At 39.5% G+C, this 12,172-nt stretch overlaps 1 protein-coding gene across 6 annotated transcripts in view; it reads right to left on the bottom strand.

Annotated features, from left to right (window-relative positions):
* The window catches only part of ZNF37A (zinc finger protein 37A), a 92,474-nt gene that overhangs the window by 69,512 nt on the left and 10,790 nt on the right, over nt 1-12,172 (bottom strand). For all 6 annotated transcript variants that reach the window (XR_015241532.1, XR_015241534.1, XR_015241533.1 and 3 more), the window contains exons 2-3: nt 6,476-6,602; nt 6,098-6,187 (exon numbers count right to left, since the gene is read on the bottom strand). Coding sequence is in view for 3 of the 6 variants with exons in the window: in XM_086679562.1 (XP_086535688.1) it covers nt 6,098-6,187; nt 6,476-6,602 (217 nt within the window). In the remaining 3 variants the exon portion in view is untranslated. The remainder of the gene's footprint in view (nt 1-6,097; nt 6,188-6,475; nt 6,603-12,172) is intronic.

Here is a 12,172-nt window from a genome sequence, read left to right as displayed (position 1 = left end):
TGAATATGGGGGCGGGTAGTACACGGACCTCTTTTGCAAATTCAACATCTCACCCTGACCGTTCACGTGCACATGATGGATCTCTTTTCCCTGACAGCGACTCCAGGCCAGAACACAGCCAAAAAACAGTTTCAAGCATCAGAATTAATTCTAAGTTGTATGAAAACGCTTCTGTTACAGGGCTGTGGTCTCCCTTGTACCTGGCCCTTCCAGATGCAAGGTCTGGCTAAGAGTGGAGGATGGCTGGAAAGACTGTGAGGCTGCAGTTTCCAATAAGACACGCGGACTTTGTAATGACGGAAGGAAAGCAAACTCTCTGGCACTTGGAAAGCGAACCTTTATAGCAGCATGGGGACAGGGCTGTCAGACCTGCTCTCGGAGTTCTCCTCCCAGAGGACCAATGCCTCTGCTGCTCCCGCTAACTGCCGCCCGCGCTCTTCAACCCAACTACAAACTGCAGCGAATCCCTGGCAGTGAAGTTGGCAGCTGCTTCCCCCATCCCTGCTTGGTGTCACAAGACAGCAGCTCGGAGCACCTGTGGGTACCATGCATACCACAGAGAAGGGGATGGACGAAATGGCGTCATGGACAAGCAGGACTGTTTGGAACTGACTGCCTGAAAAGAAGACAAAACCAAATATTTAGACTGGTACTGGGGTGGGGGTCTAAAGCTTACCAGACAGTGAGAAGCCACGATGGAGGCAGCGGGGGCAGGTGGTGCTAACAACTGCAAAATTTTTATTTCCCAGTATACCCTCTGAGATTGTGTGTGTGTGTGTGTGTGTGTGTGTGTGTGTGTGTGTGTGTGTGGCATTAACTTGAAACTGAAGTGTGATCTGCACCCAGGGGTGGTTATCAGAAACACTCAAGTATGTAAGCAAACACCTGGTGCTGAACAGACCCCAGACATGCACTCTGTGAGCAGTGTCACCTACAGTGCAGGTGTTCTGTTAGAAAGAGGGACAGAATCTTTTCCTGCCTTGAGCTGAAATGCTTCATGACCCTGCCTCAGCCTGGAAGGCATTCAAGTCAGTTTTAACTGGCTGGCCACGGCTGTATGGACCACAGAGCGTGCCAGAGACTTCTTCCACACAGACCAAGGCACAGTCTGTACAAAATATCAATAAATGCTGCCGCACCTGGTTTACCACCTCGGGCCAGGTAAAAGGTGAATGGAAAAACGTGAAGAGCATCTAGCTTTCAGCATACAAACCTGTTTCAAAACTAAAACAAAATGAAGAATGGCACGTACACAGAAAAACTGGCCAGAAGTCAGAAATAAAACGAATGGTACTGTGGGACTGTAGGGAAAATAAATTTTATGTTACTGAACAGTTAGGACTTTTTGAGCAAATCTCAATAAAACTTGGAGCTTAAGGTGCAAGAATGAAGCTTCGAAAGTAATTAATGACTAATGAGATAGGGACACACTCTAGAGAGATTTACAGTTCAGTGGGCATGCTGGACCTAGGACTCTGATGCCATCCTGGGTATACAGCTGGAGACAGGGGTGCCTGGGTGGCTCAGTCAGTTAAACGTCCAACTCACAGCTTTGGCTCAGGTCATGATCTCATGGTTCATGAGTTGGAGTCCCATGTGGGGCTCTGCGCTGACAGCGTGGAGACTGCTTGGGATCCTCCCTCTCTGTACCTCCCCTGCCTCTCAAAATAAATAAATAAACTTAAAAAGTACATACATACATACATACATACATACATACATACACACATAGCTGGAGATAATGACCGTCTTTTTCCCTGAAGAAATTTACTCATAGTTCGAAGGATTAGAGTGTGAACTTGGGCTCCTTTCTAAGGGAGCAAAGGTTCCCCTCTCTGCTTTAAAAAGGGTAGGGGGACAACTACCTCTCTCCTCTATGCAAGCACCCAGATTCATTTTATCGGTGTTCTGCACCCAAAATACCAATTCTGCATGTATGTGCAAGACCCCTGGTTTTTCTTATTGCTCCGAGAGTAAGAAATCGAGGTACACCAGAACCACAAAATTGTTACTTTGCTTTACATAAATAATAATTGATCTGCTCTAATCCAGATACTCGTACCAATACTTGTATATTGTATTTACGGTAAAATTAACAAAGACAAATACTAAAAATTTAACAGTCTGAAATTTACAATCTCCACCAAGAGATAACTTCAGACCCAATGGCTTCATAGGTGAAACCTTTCAAACATTAAAAAAAATAACATAATCTCACATAATATCATACATAGAAAAGTATGAAACACCGCCCATCTCATCTTATGAAGGTAGTACAGTCTTCAACCCAAAACCTGAAAAGATTACGATGCGGACAATTACAGGACAACAGCTCTCATGAACACACGCACACAGAGAAACCCTATACAAAATAGTGAAAAGCCAAACTCAGTGATTATAACAGCAAAATACATTATGATGAAGATGAATGTATTTCAAACATATCAGGTTGGTTTAACATTTGAAAATCAATCAAGATCACTCACCATATTAACATAATAAATATGAAATAAGTATGACTATCTCAATACATGTAGAAAAAGCATTTGACAAAATTCAATACTCAGTCATGATCTAAAAAAAAAAAAAAAAAAATCTCCTAGCAAATTAGGAATAGAACTTCTTCAAAATGATAAAAGACATTTATAGAAATCCTTCAGCTAAAGTCAAAATTAATAATAATACACCCAACAGTTTCTCCCTGAAGTCAAGAACAAGACAAAAATGTTCACCTTCATCACTTCTATACATCACATCACTGGCATTCTCAACCAGTACAACAGGCTAAGAAAAAAAAAATGTATAAACATTAGGAAGGAGAAGTAAACTTCTCTTTATTCCTAGAGAACACAATTGTTTACCTATGAAATTTTTAAAAATCTATATAACTACCAAAATCAGTAAATTTAGCAAAGTTGCAGGATACAAAGCCAGGGTGCAAGTATCAACTGTTTTTCTATATGTTAGCATTAAACAACTGGAGAATAAAATAGTATGAATAGCATAAGGTTAAAAATGAAAATAGTATAAGAAAACATAAAAATATTTAAGAATATATTTACTAAAGGGCACCTGACTGGCTCAGTCAGAGGAGCATGTGACTCTTGATCTTGGGGTTGTAAGCTCAAGCCCCACACTTGGTGTAAAGACTACTTAAACAAATAAAACTTAAAAAAACAAAGAGTATATTTAATGAAGGATGGGAAGAACTACTAAACTGAAAACTAAAAAACCAGAAAGAAATTAAAGAAGAGTTAAATAGAGTCATACCATGGTCATGGATTGGAAAACTCAGTATTATGAACATGTCAATTTTCTCCAAAATGAGCAATGCAATCCCAATAGAAGCCCTAAAAAGGTAGGTGTAGGGAGTGTGTGTGTACTTGTACAAATTGACAAGGTGCTTTTAACACGTATATGAAAATGCAAAAGCTCATAGTAGCAATGCATTATCCATAATATCTGGCATCACAAAAATTATTTTAATATATTTTGTAGACTAAACATGTTCTTGGGGCACCTGGGTGGCTCAGTTGGTTAAATGTCCGACTTCAGCTCAAGTCATGATCCCACAGTTTGTGAGTTCGAACTGTGTCAGGCTCTGTGCTGACAGCTCAGAGCCTGGAGCCTGCTTCAGATTCTGTGTCTCTTTGTCTCTCTGTCCCTCCCCCACTAGCATGGGCACTCTCTCTCTCTCAAACAAACAAAAAAAGGCATTAAAAAAAAAAAGATGTTCTTAAAAACTAAATACATAAATCTAATAGAAAACTAAAAAACAATGGGTGCGTCTGGGTGGCTAAGTCAGTTAAGTGTCTGACTCTTGGGTGTCAGCTCAGGTCATGATCTCACAGTTCTGTGAGTTCAAGCCCCAGGTCGGGCTCTGCACTGGCAGCGCAGAGTCTGCTTGGAATAAGATCTCCTCTCCCTCTGCCCCTCCCCTATTCGTGCTGTCTCTATATAACTCAAAATAAATAAATAAATACATAAATAAATAAAACTAAAGCCAAAAAGATGTTCTTGGCAACTTTCTGTATTCATGTTATAGCCAAGGAACCCTGAAGAAAATAGCCAAAACAGGAGTGCTTGAGTGGCTCTGTCGGTTAAGCATCCGACTTCTGCTGAGGTCATGATCTCACCATTCGTGGGTTTGGGCCCTGATCGGGCTCTATGCTGACAGCTCAGAGCCTGGAGCCTGCTTCAGATTCTGTCTAGAGAGACAGTCTCTCTCTCTCCCTCTCTCTGCCCCACCTTGCTTGTGCTCTCTCAACAATAAATAAATTCAAAAAAAATTTTGTTTTAATTAAAAAAAAAGAAAATAGCCAACCCAGAAGGCTAACACTGCCAGATGTCATAACTTATAATTAAGTTATAAAAATAAAAAGCAGTGGTATTGTCGTAAAGAAGGATAAATCAGCCAGTAGAACAAATCAGAAGTCCAGAAAGAAAACCACAAATATATGATCACTCAATAAATGACAAAGATAAAACCACAATTCAGCAGGGGAAAGGACAGTCTTTGTAACCGTATTCAGAAGTCAAGAGACTAAGACAAGAGATAACTCAGAAAAGATTTTAATAACTACATACATCTGCCAAAAATTTATATTCAAAATATATTTTAAAAATTCTAGAATTCAGTAAGACCAATAACCCAATAAAATAATATTGACAAAAGATGTCAACAGTTACTTTGCTAAAGGAAATCCAAAAAGCCAACAAACATATGAAAGGATGCACAACATCATGAGTCAGCAGAGAAATAGGAATTAAAACCGAACAAGATAGCACAACACAATAACTAGAATAGCAAATTAATTAGGCTGACAATACCAAGTGAATGATGAACTGCAATTAAAACTCTCACACATTGCTAGTAGCAATATGACGTAGTACAACCACTTTGGAAAACTGTTTAAAAAATACTGATAAAGCTAAATATGTAGCTACTCTGTACCCAGCAAGCCTGTTTCTGGTCACACGTCTAACAGACATTAAGAGCTTAGGGGCGCCTGGGTGGCTGAGTCCAGTGAGCATTCAACTCTTGCTTTCAGCTCAGGTCATGTGAGTTCATGACCTGTGAGACCATGACATGTGAAATCGAGCCTCATGTTGGGCTCTGTGCTGACAGCATGCAGCCTGCTGGGGATTCTCTCTCTCCCTCTCTCTCTGCCCCTCCCCTGCTCACATGAATGCTCTCTCTCTCTCAAAATAAATGAATGAACATTTAATATATAAATAGATAGATATAAATATAGATATATAGGATATGATTTCAAAGATTTAAAAACAATTTTTCCTCAAAAAGACACACACAAGACTATTTATATCGATGCTTAAATACTTTAAAACTCAAACCAGGGGCGCCTGGGTGGCGCAGTCGGTTAAGCGTCCGACTTCAGCCAGGTCATGATCTCGCGGTCCGGGAGTTCAAGCCCTGCGTCGGGCTCTGGGCTGATGGCTCAGAGCCTGGAGCCTGTTTCCGATTCTGTGTCTCCCTCTCTCTCTGCCCCTCCCCCGTTCATGCTCTGTCTCTCTCTGTCCCCAAAATAAATAAACGTTGAAAAAAAAAATTAAAAAAAAAAAAAAAAAAAACTCAAACCAAATAGGTTTCAAAATGAATATGTATCCTTAATATGTAGTATAAAAATAAAGAGATAAACTCTGGGAGAGTCACAATGGAATGCTACACAGCAATATACAGCAATAAACTAATCATACACACAACATGAATGTTTCTCAAAGACATAATACTGAACCAAAGAAGCCAGATACTATATATACACACACACAGAACATACATATGGTCCACATACACATATATAGCATATATAGAGAGTATATCTTAAGATGTGTGCACTTAATTCAATATAATTGTTCCTTTCGTACACAGAAGTGACACTGGGAGATTCTGGGTGATTCAGGGACACTGAATATTTGAGTCAAGTCAACATGCCACTTCCAAAGGCTCATCAGAGCCTCGAAAAAGTGATTCCTGAAGATCACTTCAAAGACCATTCCAATGACCTTAAGCTCTCAACTAATGCTTTATCATCTAATTTCCTCCTAAACTCCAACTGACTCACACTGACTGACTCACCTGGGTCACTCTGGCCCGGGGACTCTAATATCCATGGCTCCTCTCCTTGCTCCAACTTGAGGATCACTTCTGGTTTAGGAATGGATAACCCTGTGAATAAGAATCGTATCACGTGGGACAAACTGGATGAGTTTCAGGACTTCTCAAGGTGGACGACAGTATAACTCAAAAACTGCACAATAAAAAAAATTTAATTTAATCCCTGTTATGGGACACAGGGAAACAAATTCCTTGTGACAACCAAAAGGGATAAACCATCTTTGGCCTCCAAATTCCAAAGCTAAATATTATTGTAGTCTACAAAAACTCTACAGGTTTCTGTAAATACAAAACAGGCACACATACTGGAGGCCTGCCTGAGAAACAAGCACCACCTACCCACAGCGACAAGGTGGCTGTAGTTCTCCAGCATCACGTCCCTGTACAGGGTCCTCTGAGCAGGGTCCAGGCGCTGCCACTCCTCCTCAGTGAAGCCCACAGTCACATCCCTGAATGACAATAATCCCTGCAAAAGCACATTGTGCTCAGTCTAAAGTAGTCAGAATCAGGAAATATGAAAAAAAAAAGATTGTTCACAGACAAATTCTTACATGTTTTGCTGTTGAAAATTGACCAGATAATGTTACTAACCTCTACTATATATATATATATATATATATATATATATATATACCTTGCTTTGTGTTAGACTTTGCGAGTAAAAAAGAGATTAGAGTAGAAATACCACTGACGAATCAATTTATTCTTTTTATTTTATTTTTTTTCAATATATGAAATTTATTGTCAAAATGGATTCCATACAACATCCAGTGCTCATCCCAAAAGGTGCCCTCCCCAATACCCATCACCCACCTTCCCCTCCCTCCCACCCCCCATCAACCCTCAGTTTGTTCTCAGGTTTTAAGAGTCTCTCATGCTTTGGCTCTCTCCCACTCTAACCTCTTTTTTTTTTTTTTTTTTCCTTCCCCTCCCCCATGGGTTTCTGTCAAGTTTCTCAGGATCCACATAAGAGTGAAAACATATGGTAACTGTCTTTCTCTGTATGGCTTATTTCACTTAGCATCACACTCTCCAGTTCCATCCATGTTGCTACAAAGGGCCATATTTCATTCTTTCTAATTGCCCTGTAGTACTCCATTGTGTATATAAACCACAATTTCTTAATTTCTTTATCCATTTATCAGTTGATGGACATTTAGGCTCTTTCCATCATTTGGCTATTGTTGAGAGTGCTGCTATAAACATCGGGGTAAAAGTGCCCCTATGCATCAGTACTCCTGTATCCCTTGGGTAAATTCCTAGCAGTGCTATTGCTGGGTCATAGGGTAGGTCTATTTTTAATTTTCTGAGGAACCTCCACACTGTTTTCCAGAGTGGCTGCACCAATTTGCATTCCCACCAACAGTTCAAGAGGGTTCCCGTTTCTCCACATCCTCTCCAGCATCTATAGTCTCCTGATTTGTTCATTTTGGCCACTCTGACTGGCGTGAAGGTGATATCTGAGTGTGGTTTTGATTTGTATTTCCCTGATGAGGAGAGACGTTGAGCATCTTTTCATGTGCCTGTTGGCCATCCGGATGTCTTCTTTAGAGAAGTGTCTATTCATGTTTTCTGCCCATTTCCTCACTGGGTTATTTGTTTTACGGGTGTGGAGTTTGGTGAGCTCTTTATAGATTTTGGATACTAGCCCTTTGTCCGATATGTCATTTGCAAATATCTTTTCCCATTCCGTTGGTTGCCTTTTAGTTTTGTTGGTTGTTTCCTTTGCTGTGCAGAAGCTTTTTATCTTCATAAGGTCCCAGTAATTCATTTTTGCTTTTAATTCCCTTGCCTTTGGGGATGTGTCAAGTAAGAGATTGCTACGGCTGAGGTCAGAGAGGTCTTTTCCTGCTTTCTCTTCTAGGGTTTTGATGGTTTCCTGTCTCACATTCAGGTCCTTTATCCATTTTGAGTTTATTTTTGTGAATGGTGTGAGAAAGTGGTCTAGTTTCAACCTTCTGCATGTTGCTGTCCAGTTCTCCCAGCACCATTTGTTAAAGAGACTGTCTTTTTTCCATTGGATGTTCTTTCCTGCTTTGTCAAAGATGAGTTGGCCATACGTTTGTGGGTCTAGTTCTGGGGTTTCTATTCTATTCCATTGGTCTATGTGTCTGTTTTTGTGCCAATACCATGCTGTCTTGATGATGACAGCTTTGTAGTAGAGGCTAAAATCTGAGATTGTGATGCCTCCTGCTTTGGTCTTCTTCTTCAAAATTCCTTTGGCTATTCGGGGCCTTTTGTGGTTCCATATGAATTTTAGGATGGCTGGTTCTAGTTTCGAGAAGAATGCTGGTGCAATTTTGATTGGGATTGCATTGAATGTGTAGATACCTTTGGGTAGTATTGACATTTTGACAGTATTTATTCTTCCAATCCATGAGCAGGGAATGTCTTTCCATTTGTTTATATCTTCTTCAATTACCTTCATAAGCTTTCTATAGTTTTCAGCATACAGATCTTTTACATCTTTGGTTAGATTTATTCCTAGGTATTTTATGCTTCTTGGTGCAATTGTGAATGGGATCAGTTTCTTTGTCTTTCTGTTGCTTCATTGTTAGTGTATAAGAATGCAACTGATTTCTGTACATTGATTTTGTATCCTGCAACTTTGCTAAATTCATGTATCAGTTCTAGCAGACTTTTGGTGGAGTCTATAGGATTTTCCATGTATAGTAGTATCATGTCATCTGCAAAAAGTGAAAGCTTGACTTCATCGTTGCCAATTTTGATGCCTTTGATTTCCTTTTGTGGTCTGATTGCTGATGCTAGAACTTCCAACACTATGTTAAACAACAGCGGTGAGAGTGGGCATCCCTGTCGTGTTCCTGATCTCAGGGAAAAAGCTCTCAGTTTTTCCCCGTTGAGGATGATGTTAGCTGTGGGCTTTTCATAAATGGCTTTTATGATGTTTAAGTATGTTCCTTCTATCCCGACTTTCTCAAGGGTTTTTATTAAGAAAGGGTGCTGAATTTTGTCAAAGGCCTTTTCTGCATCGATTGACAGGATCATATGGTTCTTATCTTTTCTTTTATTAATGTGATGTATCACGTTGATTGATTTGCGAATGTTGAACCAGCCCTGCATCCCAGGAATGAATCCCACTTGATCATGGTGAATAATTCTTTTTATATGCTGCTGAATTCGATTTGCTAGTATCTTATTGAGAATTTTTGCATCCATATTCATCAGGGATATTGGCCTGTAGTTCTCTTTTTTTACTGGCTCTCTGTCTGGTTTGGGAATCAAAGTAATATTGGCTTCATAGAATGAGTCTGGAAGATTTCCTTCCCTGTCTATTCCTTGGAATAGCTTGAGAAGGATAGGTATTATCTCTGCTTTAAACGTCTGGTAGAACTCCCCTGGGAAGCCATCTGGTCCTGGACTCTTATTTGTTGGGAGATTTTTGATAACCGATTCAATTTCTTCGCTGATTATGGGTCTGTTCAAGCTTTCTATTTCCTCCTGATTGAGTTTTGGAAGAGTGTGCGTGTTTAGGAATTTGTCCATTTCTTCCAGGTTGTCCAATTTGTTGGCATATAATTTTTCATAGTATTCCCTGATAATTGTTTGTATCTCTGAGGGATTGGTTGTAATAATTCCATTTTCATTCATGATTTTATCTATTTGGATCATCTCCCTTTTCTTTTTGAGAAGCCTGGCTAGAGGTTTGTCAATTTTGTTTATTTTTTCAAAAAACCAACTCTTGGTTTCATTGATCTGCTCTACAGTTTTTTTAGATTCTATATTGTTTATTTCTGCTCTGATCTTTATTATTTCTCTTCTTCTACTGGGTTTAGGCTGCCTTTGCTGTTCTGCTTCTATTTCCTTTAGGTGTGCTGTTAGATTTTGTATTTGGGATTTTTCTTGTTTCTTGAGATAGGCCTGGATTGACATGTATTTTCCTGTCAGGACTGCCTTCGCTGCATCCCAAAGCCTTTGGATTGTTGTATTTTCATTTTCATTTGTTTCCATATATTTGTTTATTTCTTCTCTAATTGTCTGGTTGACCCACTCATTCTTTAGTAGGGTGTTCTTTAACCTCCATGCTTTTGGAGGTTTTCCAGACTTTTTCCTGTGGTTGATTTCAAGCTTCATAGCATTGTGGTCTGAAAGTATGCATGGTATAATTTCAATTCTTGTATACTTATGAAGGGCTGTTTTGTGACCCAATATATGATCTATCTTGGAGAATGTTCCATGTGCACTCGAGAAGAAAGTATATTCTGTTGCTTTGGGATGCAGAGTTCTAAATATATCTGTCAAGTCCATCTGATCCAATGTATCATTCAGGGCCCTTGTTTCTTCATTGACCGTGTGTCTAGATGATCTATCCATTTCTGTAAGTGGAGTGTTAGAGTCCCCTGCAATTACCACATTCTTATCAATAAGGTTGCTTACGTTTTTGAGTAATTGTTTTATATATTTGGGGGCTCCCATATTCGGCGCATAGATATTTATAACTGTTAGCTCTTCCTGATGGATAGACCCTGTAATTATTATATAATGCCCTTCTTCATCTCTTGTTACAGCCTTTAATTTAAAGTCTAGTTTGTCTGATATAAGTATGGCTACTCCAGCTTTCTTTTGGCTTCCAGTAGCATGATAAATAGTTCTCCATCCCCTCACTCTCAATCTAAAGGTGTCCTCAGGTCTAAAATGAGTCTCTTGTAGACAGCAAATAGATGGGTCTTGTTTTTTTTATCCATTCTGATACCCTATGTCTTTTGGTTGGCGCATTTAATCCATTTACATTCAGTGTTATTATAGAAAGATACGGGTTTAGAGTCATTGTGATGTCCGTATGTTTTATGCTTGTAGCGATGTCTCTGGCACTTTGTCTCACAGGATCCCCCTTAGGATCTCTTGTAGGGCTGGTTTAATGGTGATGAATTCCTTCAGTTTTTGTTTGTTTGGGAAGACCTTTATCTCTCCTTCTATTCTAAATGACAGACGTGCTGGATAAAGGATTCTCGGCTGCATATTTTTTCTGTTCATCACATTGAAGATCTCCTGCCATGCCTTTCTGGCCCTCTTCCGTGGGCCTCTCGTCTGCTCTTGGCTCCGGAGACTCCGTTCTGCTAATCCTCTGGCGGTTTTCTGGGTTATTTAGGCAGGTGTAGGTAGAATCTAAGTGATCAGCAGGATGCGTGGTGAGCCCAGCGTCCTCCTATGCTGCCATCTTCCTAGTCAATATCTCAATTTATTCTTTAATGCAAAAGATCTGAGTGCACACATGTACTTGGAACTGCCCTGGTTCTGACAATTCCAAGTGGAATAAAATACTCTTTCTGATCTCAAAGAAGATATTCTCATAAGGAAACCCGCAAAGACATACCTGCCACAGGAATTAAAGAATCCACACCTAAGAAGACATTACATTTATACATCAGGCTGATCCTTGGCACAAAGAGAGACTACCACCATCAAACAATAAATAAGTAAGAAGAAACAAAAACAGTAAGAAAATACAGCAAACATTGCAGACTGGGGAGAATCTGATTTCCAAGCTACCACATTATTAAATTCAAATGCCCAATGTTTAATCAAAAAATCACAAGGCATACAAGAAAACAGGAAAACATGTAACCATAAAAAACTCCTAAAAAAAAAACAACAGAGGTGCTAATAATAAGCTCCTTGACATAGGTCTTGGCAATGGTTTTAGGTTTCACACCAAAAGCAAAAAAACAACACAAGAAGAAATAAATAGGAGTACATCATAACTAAAATGTTTTGCACACCAAAGAAAATCATCAACAAAAATAGAAAGGAAACCTACTGAACACAGAAAATATTCCTGAGTCCTGTATCTCATAAGGGACTAATATTCAAAATGTATAAAGAACTCACATAACTCACTTGCAAAAAAAATATGAATACACATTGTTCAGAGAAGACATACAGGCCCATAAAAAAGATGCTCAACATCATTCATCATTAGGGAGAGGCAAATCAAAACCACAATGATATTACCTCCTACCTGTTAGAATGGCTACCAAAAACACAAGGAGGAACGAGCGTTAACAGGGTGCAGAC

Source organism: Puma concolor, chromosome D2 (genome assembly GCF_028749965.1).
Source record: "Puma concolor isolate L17-30 chromosome D2, mPumCon1.1.hap2, whole genome shotgun sequence".
Lineage (NCBI taxonomy): Eukaryota > Metazoa > Chordata > Mammalia > Carnivora > Felidae > Puma > Puma concolor.
This window is presented reverse-complemented; position numbering and strand designations above follow the sequence as displayed.